The sequence below is a fragment of the Lagenorhynchus albirostris genome, chromosome 8 (assembly GCF_949774975.1).
Source record: "Lagenorhynchus albirostris chromosome 8, mLagAlb1.1, whole genome shotgun sequence".
Classification (NCBI taxonomy): Eukaryota; Metazoa; Chordata; class Mammalia; order Artiodactyla; family Delphinidae; genus Lagenorhynchus; species Lagenorhynchus albirostris.
The window spans coordinates 61,285,469-61,302,927 of record NC_083102.1 but is presented as its reverse complement, the minus strand read 5'-3'; the positions used below and the strand labels follow the sequence as shown (position 1 = coordinate 61,302,927).

The following is a 17,459-nucleotide window of genomic DNA, read 5'->3' as shown; positions in this document are numbered from 1 at the left end:
AATTGCCAGAATGTGACAGAGAGACATAAAGTGAGCAAATGCTGTTGGAAGAAAGACTCGGATAGACTTGCTCCATGCAAGATTGCCAAAAACCTTCAATTTGTAAAAAAAACACAATATCTGAGAAGCATAGTAAAGCAAAAGCACAGTAAAACGAGTTATGCCTGTATTTTCTAATACAGTTACTAGTCATTAATTTCTGTAGGAAAATAATTCCTAAAACTATAAGGCTCAAAAACCACACAATGTAGACTGATGTGCTATTTATTAAATATTAAATAATTTTAAAACTTTCAAAACCGAGATGATAAAAATACTTAGTCTAAAGTTTATTAAAAGAAATGGCTTTCGGGCTTCCCTGGTGGCGCAGTGGTTGAGAGTCCGCCTGCCGATGCAGGGGACACGGATTCGTGCCCTGCTCCGGGAGGATCCCACATGCCACAGAGCGGCTGGGCCCGTGAGCCACGGCTACTGATCCTGCGCGTCCGGAGCCTGTGCTCCACAGCGGGAGAGGCCACAGCAATGAGAGGCCCGCGTACCGCAAAAAAAAAAAAAAGAAATGGCTTTCTTCTTTGGTTGAATATATTTAATAACTGGGAAAATTTGATTAAATTAATTTTCTTTACTGTGATCAAAATAGAACTGCAGGATAATAAAACTGATTTTGATTTGCTTATTTTACCTGAGTAGCTTTATCTTTCATGCATGAAGGGTAATGAACATGAGGATCTCGTGGCCACTGTCCTGTGAGATAAGGTCCTGTTATCGTATCCAAAGAAGAGGTTCGCCTTATTGTACCAGAGGTTCGAACTTGATGAGATTTTGGCCTGTCCACTATAAAAAAGTGAAAAAAGATTAGTCACTAATGAATAAAGTAAAACTTAAAATTATTTAACCTTCATAGTTTGTAAAATATCACTCTGTCAATTTTCCCTACAATATATATTTACCCTAATAGCCCTCCTGCGTGATGTGATGAAATTTATAGACCCTCTCCCAAAGGAAAATACATTCACATATTAAATTTTGCATACACTTCCAGGGCTGTCACACCCTACAAAGCCCATCCATTTTAGAGACCTATTCTAAAACCTGTATATCATCTCCACTGCCATCACTTTAATTAAGACTTCATCATGTCTCAACTGCCAGTTTCCTAAATGCTATCTCTGCATCCACCCTAACTAAATCTTACAGTACCACCTCCCTCCACTGCTTAAAAAAATTTCCATGGTTATTCACTGTCTTTAACTTAAAGCCCATTATTTTTCACAATTCAGCTCCCATATACATCAATACTTGATGTCTTGCTACTCCTCCATAAACCCATGTTAACTACTAAATGCCATACAAACTAACTGCAATTTCCCAAATGTAAAACACTCACTTCTCTGCCTCTATACTTTCTATTATCTCCTGCACCTAAAATGTTCTCCTTCCCTGTTCACTTGACAAAAACTTATCTTAAAGATCAGCTCAGGTGTCACACTGCCTCTGTGAAACCTTTCCCAATGCCCTTCTTTTCTCCATCTCTGTCCTTTTTAAAGATATACGCACTCTCTGCTTGCATGGAGCCCTAAATTTGTCTTTCTTCCCCAACTAGAGCATAAGTTTGGTCCCTACAGATTGAAAAGAAGTTGATGCTCAATACTTATGAATAAATTTATTCACAGCTACACAAAAATAACATGTATAAAGAATCTTACATTTTAATTCAGCTTCCTCATTTATGGATGAAGAATTTGAAGCCCAGAGGGATAAAATTAAATCGTCCAATGAAATAGAACTGCTAACAGGTGATAGAGGTAAAAAGGAACCAAGATCTCCAGATATTCTACACAGTTCAATCAATCTACTATAATAATCTACTTCTCCTCTCCATATAGGTACCATCGGTACCTCTGCTGAGAATTAAAATGATCATACTGAACTCTATAGTTTCTTTACAAAGAAACTATAAAGGATTTTTCATATATGCATCTCAAATAAGTTACTACTAATGTGCATTGAATAATAAAATCCAGTGGATTACAAGCACCAAGGCTCAGTCTTACTCAGAGTTATATCTCACATCAAACAAAATGTCTTGCACATTACAGAGGGCTAAGAAACATTTGTTATTGAATACTGTCCTTTAACTATCCTTCTGAAACCAAAATACAAAATTGGGTTTTTTAAATTGGAAAACAAAAGAAAATGCAGCATACTGTGAACTATCATATTATTTACATACAGTCATCCTCATTTCTATGGGGGACTGGTTCTAGGACCCTCACGGATACCAGAATCTGAGGAAGCTCAAGTCCCTTACATTTGGCCATCCACCTCTCCAGGTTCCACATCCTTGGACATAGAGGGCTGGAGGGCCAATTTTATCTTACAACTGCAGTTCTGATTTCTTCTTTGACCCAAGAGTGTTAGAGAATATCTGAAAATTACAAAATTTCCTCCCTTTTTTTTTTTTTTTTTGCGGTACGCAGGCCTCTCACTGTTGTGGCCTCTCCCGTTGCGGAGCACAGGCTCCGGACGCGCAGGCTCAGCGGCCATGGCTCACGGGCCCAGCCGCTCCGCGGCATGTGGGATCTTCCCAGACCGGGACACGAACCCGTGTCCCCTGCATCGGCAGGCGGACTCTCAACCACTGCGCCACCAGGGAAGCCCTCTTCCCTATCTTTATTACTTAGCTCTAATTTTATTTTGCCATAGGCAGAGAGTCAGGACAGTCTATTTCTACTCTTTGGAATCACCTGAAATTTTATTTGTGACCAAAAATCATGGTCAATTTTTATAAATATTTCAGGAGTCATGGAGAACATATATTTTCTGTTTTCAGAATAGTTATTTTTCTTGTACATCAGCTGAAATAAAAATATAGAATATAGTAATAATAAAATTATTAGCTTTATCTGTCACACTTACTTACTCTAAAATTTCTAAACTACTCTTGAAATATAACAATTCTCTTTATCTCTTGCAATTTTTATCATTTAAATTTAGTTCTGGGGAATTCCCTGGCAGTCCAGTGGTTAGGACTCTGCACTTCACTACAGGGGGCATGGGTTCAATCCCTGGTCATCGGGGAACTAAGATCCCGCAAGCTGCGCCGTGTGGCCAAAAACAAGAAACAAACAAAAAAAGTTTATAGAAATTTAGTTCTGTATAATTTGGTTACATATTGATTCATGACATCATCATTATGGCTTATATGCTTCACCATTGTAGTCTGTTCCATTTATTACTTTTAAGCTCTGTCAAATTGAACATTATCACCCGTTTATGCTTTCTTTCTATTATAATGTGTCTGGTTTGCCTATTCTTTTATTTTCAATTTCTTTCAATCATGCTGTTTCGGTGTGACTCTTGTATACTGTATGCAATTAGGCTTTTTGAAAAAACTTTAGAGTATGTCTTCTCCTTATAAAAGGTATGTTCATCCCACTTATATTTGTTATAACAAACTTGATTAAACCTGTCACATAACTTTTTTCTTCCTCTTATAATTCTTCCTTGCTACTTGTTTTCTATGTTTTACTGTTTACTTCTTTTTCTCCTTACCTTTTCCCCTACCATAGGTAATTTAGAAGATATGCAGATTGTTTTTAGTTCTATTACTAGGAATTACTTCTATTAATTCTTTTAAATATTTTTTCTGGCTATAAAAGCAATATGCACAAATTTTAGCAACTTTACGAAACACGGAAAATTAACATGTCTCTCTCATAATCTGATTTATAATAATTTGTTTAAAACTTCTTAAAGTTACTTTACATTCCCTCCACCAAGAAAAAAAAGACAAAAACAGTTTATCCCTTGAAAAAGAACATTTATAGCAATAAAAAAGGCCTAAAGGACAGCCACAACCAGAAAATGAAAAGCCACTATATGCGAAAAACTTGTGCCTGAACTTTAAACTGCTCCAACTATTATGAAAGTTGTATGTAGTCTACTTATAGTTATTAAAACCCCTGTTAACTTGGTGAACAATAGAGATCATTTTTATGTTTTATAATAAGTATATAAAGAATCTATAAACAAATCCCTTGATACATATAATATTCTAGTCTATACTTTTTTATTATATTGTTAATCACTGGACCTTTGTCTATCACTTTCAAAGGATCCTATTTCTCCCCTTAGTGTCCATTCTCTCTGATTAGCTACTGTCAGAACTGTGGTCTTCAAGTTATTTTGACTGAGTACTCCTAATAGTAAATATCTAAGGATGCAGCAATATGTGCAGTTATTTATTTATAAATGAGGTATATATTATATTACTAATATGTTATAAATAGTGTAAACCTAAGTAGAAATTTACATATGATATAAAAAATAAAAATATGTATGAAAAAAATGGAAGTTACATTTTCTTCCTGTATCTCATAAATGGGTGGCCTTAATTCAGTGTGAAGACCACTGGGATAAGGGACTTTAAATTGGGTGCTCCCAAGTCCCAAGGACCAGTGGCGGCCATCAACTCGGACTCTGAAAACCTAGGCTCCAACATTTGGTGTAGAAACACTCACCTTGTGCTGAGTATCAGAGGGGGGCATTCTCACCAATGAGAGAGCCAAGAAACAGATTTGGTAACCTTTTTCTGGGACAGCATGGACCGGCACTTCTGGTGTCATTAAATTCATGAGTTTTCTTGTATTCTCCCTTAACCAAAAAGAGCTTTTGTACTTTTAAATGTTGTATAAATGTGTTATATAGGTTTTTGAACTGGAAACCTCCTGAAATTTATATCTCCATGCGGTTACCATAAACATAATGTAATAAAAGGGAAAAATATGAATTGGGTGCTAAATTCAATCTACAGATTGGCCAGTTAGCTCTGTGATTTAACGCTATTGCTTAATTGTGTTAAGAATGTGTAAACAAGCATCACACATTACCAATACCAAAAAACAAAAACGGTCTGCCTTAAATAGAATAAGGTAGGACAACATGGTATCGATATCCTGTTATAAAATTCGCTCTATCAGTCATGATGTTTTAAAAAATTATAGTATATGAAGTAAATATACTTGAAAGGTTATATTTCAAACATATGCTTTAAAAGATTCTCACCATTGCTCATACAAGGAAAATTTCAAAGATATGTAGTTGTTAGTAATTTCCACATCAATTATTTGAAGGGTAAAAATTCAAAATAAGTTTAAAAATTGGCAAGGATAGTACTCTTCCAAGATATGATTAGCCATAATAACCCCACTTAACCAAATATCAGTAGGGCCTTATTTACCAACAGATTCATCATAAGCAGTGCGATTCTATTTTAACAAGATGAGTTATTGCTATTATCCAAACTATCATGGCAATGAGTTAGATTTTAACTGCCTCAACATCTAAGCCTTGATTCTCCCAAATTTTTATATATTTAATTTGTGGTATTATCACCTACCAATTCAGGTTTTACAATTTAGTGCAACAATAAAAATCAACACTGGTTTTTCATTATAGTAGTCCCCTCTTATCCTCAGTTTCACTTTCCACAGTCAACCATGGTCTGAAAATATTAAATGGAAAATTCCAGAAATAATTCATAAGTTTAAGATTGGGGGGCAGAGTCAAGATGGCAGACTAGGAGGACATGGAATTCACATCTCTGCACAACTAGGGCACCTACCAGGCACTGGTGAGGGACCACAGACACCTAAGGGGACGGGAGAAACCCCCAGCAACTGGGTAGGACGTGGGGCATGGGGAGAGTGAGAGGGGGAGAAGAAGTGGAGGTGGGATGGGACTGGCGCCCCTGAGGGGTAGCTGGGGGAGGGGAAGGGATCCCACCCCCAAAGGGGGAAATTGGGGGACCATTGGGAGGGCAGAGGATCAAAAGGGAGCGTGGCCAGGTCTCCCTTGCCCACTTGGGCCCCTGGGAGCCTGCTGAGATCCCGGTCCTGATCCTCTGCCCACGAAGGCCCCCTCCAGCTGCATGGGTCCTGAGGGAGTGGGAGGGAGGGAAGGGGGAGCAAAAGTAAAGGCCAGACCTATGGGACTGGAACCCCTGAGGGGTGGCTGGGGGAGGGGAGGAGTTCCTACACCCAGCGGGACACACCCATGGTTAGGGGTCCAGCGGGGACTGGGGAGACCTCGGGGGAGATGGGGAGTGGGGGCGTGGAGGAATGGAAGGGAACGCAGCCAGTGCTTTCCCTGTCCACTTAGGCACCAGAGAGCCTGTCGGGCTCCCGGGCCTAATTCTCTGCCCTCAGAGCCTCCCTCCTGCTGTGCAGAGCCCAAACCCAGCCCCTACACCCCCACCCAGGGCCCTACCTCTACACTCAGAGAACCCCTCCAATGAGCTGGACCTAAACCACACCCACACACCCTCACCCATGGCCTTGCCTCCAAACTCCAGAACTCCACACTCTGAAGGCCCTCCTTTGGAGGTGCTGCTTCTCCCCTTCTGTAGGTCCTAAGTAGAGGCCCTGACCGATGCTTGAACATCGCCTGCCCAGGCCCCACCCCCAAGGCCTTTTCTGGCTGCATGGGTCCTGAGCCTAGGCCCTACCCCATGCTCAAACAAGTCGCCCCCCACCAGCCTAGGTCCCGCCCCACCGTAACCCCTGCCCCTGCCTTAGTTCCACCCCTGCCTAAACTCTGCCCCACATAGCCAAGGCTTTTGTTTTTCCTTTTTTCCTCGTTTAGATTGGGGTTCTGTTTTACCTTGTTGATTAATTGTTCTTCATTCATTTATATGTTTATTTTTTCTAATAAATCTTTTATTTTTCTAATTTTATTTTATTCTTTATACTTTGTTATTGTTCTTCTCCTTTTGGCTTGTTCCCCCACCCCCCTTTTTTCTTTTTCTTTTTTCTGTTACAGTTTTATTTTACCTTGTTGAAGTTGTTTCAATTATATTATTTTTCCTAATATATTTTTTATCTTTCTAATTTTATTTTGTTTTTTATTCTTTGTTATTGTATTGCTCCTTTTCTTCTTCTTTTTTTTTTTTTTTTTTGGCCACGCCACAGCCTTACAGGATCTGGTTCCCAGGCCACAGGTTGGGCCCGAGCTCCGGTGGTGGCAGCTCTGAGTCCAAACCAGTGGACTAACAGAGAACCTCAGACCCCAGGGAATATTAATCAGAGTGAGGCCTCCCAGAGGTCCTCATCTCAGCACCAAGACCCAGCTTTATCCAACTGCCTGCAAACTCCAGTGCTGGATGCCTCAGGCCAAACAATCAGTAAGACAGGAATACAGCCCCACCCATCAAAAAAAAAAAAATGAAATGACTAAAAAATATGTTACAAATGAAGAAGCAAGGTAAAAACCTACAAGACCAAATAAATGAAGATGAAATAGGCAACCTACCTGAAAAAGAATTCAGAGTAATGATAGTAAAGATGATCCAAAATGTTGGAAGCAAAATGGAGAAAATAAAAGAAACATTTAACAAGGATCTAGAAGAACTAAAGAGCAAACAAACAGTGATGAACAATACAATGACTGAAATTAAAAATACTCTAGAAGAAATCAATAGCAGAACAACTAAGGCAGAAGAATGGATAAGTGAGCTGGAAGATAAAATGGTGGCAATAACTGCCAGGGAGCAGAAAAAGAAAAAAGAATGAGGACAGTCTCAGAGACCCCTGGGACAATATTAAACGCACCAATATTCGAATTATAGGGGTCCCAGGAGAAGAAGATAAAAAGAAAGGGTTTGAGAAAATATTTGAAGAGATTATAGTCGAAAACTTCCCTAACATGGGAAAGGAAATAGCCACCCAAGTCCAGGAAGCGCAGAGAGTCCCATACAGGATAAACCCAAAGAGAAACATGCCGAGACACATATTAATCAAACTATCAAAAATTAAATACAAAGAAAAGATATTAAAAGCAGCAAGGGAAACTGTAATTAAAAATCTTCCAACAAACAAAAATCGAGGACCAGATGGCTTCACAGGTGAATTCTATCAAACATTTAGAGAAGAGTTAACACCTCTCCTCCTCAAACTCTTCCAAAAAACTGTAGAGGAAGGAACACTCCCAAACTCATTCTATGAGGCCACCATCACCCTGATACCAAAACCAGAAAAAGATATCACAAAAAAAGAAAATTATAGACCAATACCACTGATGAACATAGACGCAAAAATCCTCAACAAAATACTAGCAAACACAATCCAACAACACATTAAAAGGATCATACACTATGATAAAGTGGGATTTATCCCAGGGATGCAAGGATTCTTCAATATATGCAAATCAATGTGATACACTGTATTAACAAATTGAAGAATAAAAAGCATATGATCATCTCAATAGATGCGGAAGAATCTTTTGACAAAATTCAACACCCAGTTATGATAAAAACTCTCCAGAAAGTGGGCATAAAGGGAACCTACCTTAACATAATAAAGGCCATATATGACAAACCCACAGCAAACATCATTCGCAGTGGTGAAAAACTGAAAGCATTTCCTCTAACATTAGGAACAAGACATGGATGTCCACTCTCGCCACTCTTACTCAACATAGTTTTGGAAGTCCTAGCCATGGCAATCAGAGAAGAAAAAGAAATAAAAGGAATACAAATCGGAAAAGAAGAAGTAAAACTGTCACTGTTTGCAGATGACATGATACTATACGTAGAAAACCCTAAAGATGCCACCAGGAAACTACTAGAACTAATCAATGAATTTGGTAAGGCTGCAGAATACAAAATCAATGCACAGAAATCTCTTGCATTCCTATACACTAACAATGAAAAATCAGAAAGAGAAATTAAGGAAACAATCCCACTGACCAGTTCAACAAAAAGAATAAAATACCTAGGAATAAACCTACGTAAGGAGGCAAAAGACCTATACTCAGAAAACTATAAAACATTGATGAAAGAAATCAAAGATAACATAAACAGATGGAGAGATATACCATTCTACTGGATTGGAAGAATCATTATTGTGAAAATGACTGTACTGCCCAAAGCAATATACAGGTTCAGTGCAATCCCTATCAAATTACCAGTGGCATTTTTCACAGAACTAGATCAAGAAATTTTACAATTTGTATGGAAATGCAAAAGACCCCGAATAGCCAAAGCAATCTTGAGAAAGAAAAATGAAGCTGGAGGAATCAGGCTTCCTGACTTCAGACTATACTACAAAGCTACAATAATCAAGACAGTATGGTACTGGCACAAAAACAGTAATACAGATCAATGGAACAAGATAAAAAGCCCAGAGATAAACCCACGCACATATGGTCACCTTATCTTTGACAAAGGAGGCAAGAATATAAAATGGAAAAAAGACAGCCTCTTCAATAAGTGGTGCTGGGAAAACTGGACAGCTACATGTAGATGAAATTAGAACACAACCTAACACCATACACAAAAGTAAACTCAAAATGGATTAAAGACCTAAATGTAAAACCAGACAGTATAAAACTCTTAGAGGGAAACATAGGCAGAACACTGTGATATAAATCATAGGAAGATCCTTTTTGACCCACCTCCTAGAGTAAGGGAAACAAAAACAAAAATAAACAAGTGGGACCTAATGAAACTTAAAAGCTTTTGCACAGCAAAGGAAACCATAAGCAAGACCAAAAGACAACACTCAGAATGGGAGAAAATATTTGCAAATGAAGCAACTGACAAAGAATTAATCTCCAAAACATACAAGCAGCTCATGCAGCTCGGTATCATAAAAACAAACAAACCAGTCCAGAAATGGGCAGAAGACCTAAACAGACATTTCTCCGAAGAAGACATACAGATGGCCAACAAATGCATGAAAAGATGCTCAACATCACTAATCATTAGAGAAATGCAAATCAAAACCACAGTGAGGTATCACCTCACACCAGTCAGAAAGGCCATCAAAAAGCTACAAACAATAAATGCTGGAGAGGGTGTGGAGAAAAGGGAACCCTCCTGCACTGTTGGTGGGAATGTAAATTGATACAGCCACTATGGAGAACAGTATGGAGGTTCCTTAAAAAACTAAAAATAGAACTACCATATGACCCAGCAATCCCACTACTGGGCATATGCCCTGAGAAAACCATAATTCAAAAAGAGTCATGTACCACAGTGTTCACTGCAGCACTATTTACAATAGCCAGGACATGGAAGCAACCTAAATGTCCATCAACAGATGACTGGATAAAGAAGATATGGCACATATATATAACAGAATATTACTCAGCCATAAAAAGGAACAAAATTCAGTTATTTGTAGTGAGGTGGACGGACCTAGAATCTGTCATACAGAGTGAAGTCAGTCAGAAAGAGAAAAGCAAATACCACATGCTAACGTATATGTATGGAATTTATAAAAGCGGTACTGATGAACCTAGTGGCAGGGCAGGAATAAAGACGCAGACATAGAGAACAGACTTGAGGGCATGCGGGGGAAGGGGAAGCTGGGATGAAGTGAGAGTAGCACTGACGTATATACACTATCAAATGTAAAATGGATAGCTAGTGGGAAGCTGCTACATAGCATAGGGAGATCAGCTCAGTGCTTTGTGACCACCTAGAGGGATGGGATAGGGAGGGTGGCTCATGAGGGAGGGGATATGGGGATATATGTATACATATAGCTGATTCAGTTTGTGGTACAGCAGAAACTACCACAACATTGTAAAGTATTTATACTGCAATAAAGATGTTAAAAAATAATAAGTTTAGGGCTTCCCTGGTGGCGCAGTGGTTGAGAGTCCGCCTGCCGATGCAGGGGACACGGGTTCGTGCCCTGGTCCGGGAAGATCCCACATGCCGCGGAGCGGCTGGGCCCGTGAGCCATGGCCGCTGAGCCTGCGCGTCCGGAGCCTGCGCTCCGCAACGGGAGAGGCCAGTGAGAGGCCTGCGTACCGCCAAAAATAATAATAATGATAATAATAATAATAATAATAATAACAATGATGTTTAAAATTGTGCACCATTCTGAGTAGTGTGATGAGAACCATCCTGCTCCATCCAGCCCGGGACGTGAATCATCCCTTTGTCCAGCATATCCCACCTGTTAAGTCACCTAACTAGCTGTCTCAGTTATTAAATTGACTGTCTTGGTACCATAGTGTTTGTGTGTAAATAACAACTATTTTACTTAATAATGGCCCAAAGCACCAGACTAGTGATGCTGGCAATCTGGATATGCCAAAGCGAAGCTGTAAAGCGTTCCCTTGAAGTGAAAATGTCAAAGTTCTCAACTTAATAAAGGAAGAAAAAAATTAAATGCTCTGGTTGCTAAGATCTATGGTAAGAACAAATCTTTTATCTGTGAAATTGTGAAGAAGGAAAAAGAAATTTGGCTTGCTTTGCTGTTGCACCTCAAAACTGCAAAAGTTAGGGCCACAGTGTGTGATAGGTACTTAGTTAAAATGGAAAAGGCATTATATTTGTATAAGATACTTTCAAAGAGACCATGTTCACATAACTTTTATTACAGCATATACTTATAACTTTTATTATTAATTGTTGTTAATCTCTTAATGTGCCTAATTTATAAAATAAACTTTATCATAAGTATGTATGTATAAGAAAAACATAGGATATACAGGGTATAATACTATATGCAGGTTTAGGCATTCAACTGGAGGTCCTGAAAGATATTCCCTGTGGATAAGGGTGGTCTACACTATATATTCAACACAATAAATTGTTTCTTATTTCATGATTATAGTTGTGATTAGAATATATATTTAGTTTTTAACTGATCACAGTATTTCTCTACTAATTATTACAAAATTACCTCAGTTCAAGTAGATAAAATAAGAGGATACCTTATCAATTAGAAACATAAATTAGTATCCTCAGTCTTTGAATTTACAAGAGCTTAAAAAACAATAAAATTTAATAAAAAATAGTAGCAATAAAATTGCTAAAATCAATATTCTAAAGTATGAAAGAAAATCAATTAAATAAATACTTACTATCATTACTTAAGCTAAACAGGCATCAGGAAAATAGTAATTTCATATGTAGTGAAACCAGGTAATCACTAACACTAAATAAAACCACTGCGCCACCAGGGAAGCCCTCAACATATTTTTTAAACCAGACCAAATTGATTCAGATGCATCATCAGCCTTGGGAACCACTGAGGTCCTAAAGCAATGTTTCTCAAAGTGTTAGACATTTGTTAAATATGCTCAATACTGGGCCCAATTTCTCATCAACAATGTGAGACTCTCTGCTAGTGGGACCAAACAATGTGAATTTTAAATATGTATCTCAAGTGAATTTAATGGTACTAAAATCTTAAGAACCTATGTCTAAACGATTGGGACTAGATCCTTTAGAGTTGCAGGTGCTCAAAAATAAAATCATTTTGTTGATTATAATCTACTCCATTTAGAGGCACTGAAAGTTTGAATATAAATCCAAGAAAATATCCTGCTGCAAAAAAGTCAAACAATTCTTCGAAATCTGCACTTAGCAGCTAACCTTCTAGAATCTAGTAAATTTAAACTTCTAGTCATCTCCTTCAAAAAGGTCACTTTCTAAACTGAGTGCCAGCCATGACAATAAGAACCTTCAAACCTAAATACAAAGCACTCTAGACAGAATGCTTAGGAATGCTTTCTTAGAAAGATGAGATAACAGACAAAAAGTTCAATACAGCTTCTTTGGAAAGATTCCCTCCCACCCAAACAGGGCATTTTGCACACAAAAGTTAACTACAATAAAATTTGCTTCCTAAAAAAATACAAGAAATTCTGAAAAACTACATTAAGTAGGTTCCTTTTTATAAAATCAAAGTGCCAAAGAAAAATAAAATATATAAGCAAAGTAAAATTTAGATTTTAATAATTAATTTGATTAAAGAATTTAAGCCTGAGTCTCCAAATATTACAGTATTTTATAGCCTTTTTATTTAAAACCTTTATCTTTTAAGAGAAAATAAGTGTTTCATGATGTCTGAATTTGCTCCTTCATATTATAATTTCAATCCTTATCACTGAAATCAAAATAACAAATTCATGGAGCAGAGACTGAATATAAGACATTAAGTTGCTTTTCTTCAACTTCAAAAAACCCTGAAATGATATAGTTCCTAATTTAGTGATCAAAAATAGCCAAAAGTAAATACGGGTAGAGAATATCTTGCTATTGGTTCACTGAGGTTAAGCATGAACTTAACTAAAGGTCTGTTTTGTTTTGTTTTTTATAAACCTATTTTTAATTTTTATTTTGGCTGTGTTGGGTCTTTGTTGCTGTGTGCGGGCTTTCTCTGGTTGCGGTGAGCAGGGGCTACTCTTCATTGCAGTGCACAGGCTTCTCACTGCAGTGTCTTCTCTTGTTGAGGAGCACAGGCTCCAGGCACGCAGGCTTCAGTAGTTGTGGTACGTGGGCTCAGTAGTTGTGGCTCGCGGGCTCTAGAGTGCAGGCTTAGTAGTTGTGGCGCACGGGCTTAGTTGCTCTGAAGCATGTGGGATCTTCCCAGGCCAGGGCTCGAACCCGTGTCCCTTGCATTGGCAGGCGGACTCTCAACCACTGTGCCACCAGGGAAGCTCCTAAAGGTCTGTTTTCTTAATAGAAATTTGCTTCAGTATTTCTGTATTGAGAGCTACTTCCTTGAAAGTTATAGTTTTAAATTTATTATCACTGTTGAAGAGTCTCTCCTTGACCAAACTTTAGCCAGGCTCCTCTGAACTCTTTCCAATTAGGCCCTAAATTTTGGGCTTCTGTGTTCATCTCTGTATTGTCCAATTTTAGCAAGAATCCTACTATGTCAGTTTAACCAGAATCCCCCACCCTCAATATTGATCACGCTGGATATCTGATTAGGTTTCTCATCTCCACCATCCCCCATGTAATATCTGACCACCTGGTCTGCCTTCATTAACAATCCTATTTAGGTCTGTTTAGCCAGAATCCCCCTTATTTTGATGTTTCTTTCCTCTCAGTAATTTTTTATCTACTTACCCCACCCTTCTACTTGGCTATACATCCCCAGTTTTCCTAGTTGTATTCCAAGTTTGAGCCCAATCTTTCTCCCCCACTGCAAAATCACATTACAGTGGTCCCTACAACTATCGTGATAGTCTCCCTGAATAAAGTCTGCTTTACTAATCTTTATCGAGTGTCATGAACAATTTTTTCTTAAACATCACTACCAACATTATGAGTAATTTTCTCCTTGCCTCACGGTTACAGAGAGAAATTTTCAAAATAAATCCTTCCCCCCACCACCAAGAAAAAAACAAATTTAAAGAACTGTGTAACTAAGAATAAAAAAAGTAGAAAGGAGGAGACTGGTATACCTCTCTAGCCAATCTAATGCACATTAATACTGATCATCTAATCGAATTATTGTTAGATTCAGTTTTCCAAAATCAGCACAGTCTAGGCACCTCACCAACGGCCTTTACGGGCCATCCTTGCTTAAAATATAAGAAGAGAAAAAGTTAGCCAAATACATGGGCCACATAAAATAAAATCATCAAAATCAAATGAACTTCAGATGAGACAGGAAGGACACCAGATCTGAATATGCTATCTGAAATAAAACTAAAGGGCAAAAACTAAAGCCCTCTCAGTGTGAGTAGATTCTGAAACACTAATCAAGACCTGGAATCCTGCCATAGAAGCAATCTAGAAAACATGCCGAAATGACCATATGGCTGCCCTGCAGAAATCTGGAAAGGAACCAGTCAAGAAGCTGACAAGAGAAACAAACATGCTTCTCACCAAATGAGGCCTGACACAGCCTGTAACCTGAGGTCTGTCAAGAAAAACAAACAAAAAAATGTAGTCAAGCAGCCATTTAGGAATGATTCTTCTCTAGGTTATAGCTCACTCAAATTTGTGTCAAATGATACATAAATTGAGATACGACATTTGGAGGAAGGCCTTCAGCCTGTTTTCAAAGAAAACCCAAGAGAGTATCTTCTTGTATCAAGATTGTAAAAGAAAACTTCACCAAGATGGCCATGAAGGCTGGTGACAAGCACTGGAAGAATACACAACAAATTAAGATGGAGTTCTGACATCTGGAATATATCTATAAAGAAATTACATATATGGCAGCTGAGATGCTAAAGATTTTTAAGTTCAATTTTTTCTGGTGGAAAATGGTATTTCTTTAAGGAACCCTGGCAAAGTCATAATTAGTAGAAGAACATTCTATAAACTTTATGAACTTCCAATGAATTCGATTAATAGAGCTTCCAAACATCTAAAATCTTATATAACTAATGGTCTCAAATGTTAAAGAAATAATCACAAAGTATTAGCAACTATAAAACAATGAAAATAAGATGACCAAAAATGGATATTAATATAGTAAGTGAAAGGAAAGCAAATATTCCTTAACCAGAAGACAAAATGTTTAACAAAATTTTGTTTCAAAGTACTTAACTTCCAGTTAAAGCAATGGTAGAACTTAGAAAATTTTTAACCAAATGAGACAGATCCACTATTATATCCCAATTAAAAAAAAAAAACTAACAAAAAAGACTATAATAAAGGCTATAGAATGGGCTATATCTTTACCACAGTATGACAACCAATATTACTGATCAAACTCCTTGATTTTTAAAGTAGGGAAAACTGTGATCTAACAGTTCAAAACAAGCTAAAAATCTTCTTTAAATGACGGAAGCAATGAAAAACCTCAGAATTAGAAAAACTAAAAATGATGTGTTTGAGAGCAAGGAAGATATGAAAAGAGAGGTGATCAAACTCAGGAAAGATTTAGAAATAAAAGAAAAACTTATTTCAGGAATGAAGACTAAGTTAACAAGAAGCACAGTGGGTTAATGCCTTTCCAAAAGTAGAAAATGGAACATAAGACAAATTTTAGAATTAAAAGAAGAGATAAAAAGATCTTAAGAGACAATAATTAATATGTAACTTAAGCAAGACTGTCCAACATATGTTTAGTAGGAGTCCCTGAAGAAGACCAAAGCAACAAAGCAAAAAATGATAAAAAACTATAATAAAACTCTCCAGGAATAAAAGATAACTTCAAACTACATATTGAAAGACTATACATGTATCTGAGAAAATGATACAGCTGATACAGCCCAAATCAAACACATTTTAATGAAGCTAAAGTGACCTTCAAGTATAAAAACCCATAGATTAAAACTTCTTATAGTCTTGTATATTCTTGCTACATAATACATGAGAACTCAAGGAATATTGTTGCCATAAGTCTGTCCTGAAGAATCTACCAGAGAATAGCTTCAAACAACCAACAGCTTGGAAAGGAATTAACATAAGGGCTCCTGGAATGTGTGAGCCATTCAGGTAGTAACTTTCAAAGGAGAACAGAGTAGCAGAATGCTCAATATCTCTAAGGTAAGTCTTCCATCATTACATGAAAGAAATGACCAGAGAAGGATTGTAAATTCATATAGTTATTCTCTCAGCACATCTGTAAGACTAAGAATTTCCAGAATATCTGATAACCAAATGTAGTTATTAAATTGCTTATAGAACCAGATATATATACATATATTTTTAAACATTTTAATATTCCTCCAATATTTTATTGTGTTGACTCTGAGAAAAATTAATGTTAGTCTTAGAGACGTAACCTAGTAGAGAAATTACCTCCTGCCCAACCTAGTGGAGAAACTAATTGAAATGGAGCATCCATAGTGACTCCATTAATAGAATTTTTGCCCATCCCCTTCCTCTAGAGCTGGCAATTACAGAGTAAGGTTTGAAAGTCAATCCTACAGAAGCCTGCAGCAAGAACCAGGAATGGATCAAGGAACGGGAATTCCTCTTATGGGGAAAGGTGGAGTTTACCATGGGATAAGGTAGAATAATGGGCTGAGGGGCTTGAAGAGAGAGTCATTTGGAAAAAAACAAGATGGAAAGAAGCCTTGAAGAGGACCTTCACCTTGCAAGGAGCTAAATCTATAAGGATCTGCTTTTTAAAGGAACAAAAGTAAGCAGCCTCTGTCCACATCATCCCAGTATCTATGGAACAGGTCAATAAAGAACAAAAAGTCCTAAAATAATTTTCAAGACCAAGAAAGAACTGATTGACTATTAATGTTATGGAATCAGGGTCTTACCACTATTACAAAAGGACAAAACCAAATTTTACCATGTAATACAAGATCTTTATGATGAAGTCTGTATGATGACTATAGTTCCTCTGATCCTGAAAAAGAATCTGAAAATTATCAGCTTTCTCATCTCTTATTTGAATAAAGAATACTGACTTAATATGGCAGAGAAAGCACAACAGTCTCCTAGACAAGTAAATATCTCTTCTTAAATCTATACTGAAAATTTGTAGAATTCTAAATCCAAATACATTTTAACAACATACAATTTATAATGAAAATAAGATGCAAGCATTTAAGTCTAAGTTATAAACATTTTGTTTAGGTAATAAAACCTACAGATTAGCTCATAATAGCATAATAATAAGGTAAACAGTTAACTCCATGGTTAAGTAGAAAAGATTAAGGAGAAAGGCTTAGGAAAAGAGTACTGCTTAACCTCAATAAGATATGACTGCTAGTCAAGCTAATTTACTGATGGT

The 17,459-nt window shown here is 37.4% G+C and overlaps 1 protein-coding gene across 1 annotated transcript in view; it reads right to left on the bottom strand.

Annotated features, from left to right (window-relative positions):
• The window catches only part of GLCCI1 (glucocorticoid induced 1), a 120,035-nt gene that overhangs the window by 85,223 nt on the left and 17,353 nt on the right, over positions 1–17,459 (bottom strand). The window contains exon 2 of the mRNA XM_060157077.1: positions 683–834. Within this exon, the coding sequence (XP_060013060.1) occupies positions 683–834 (152 nt within the window). The remainder of the gene's footprint in view (positions 1–682; positions 835–17,459) is intronic.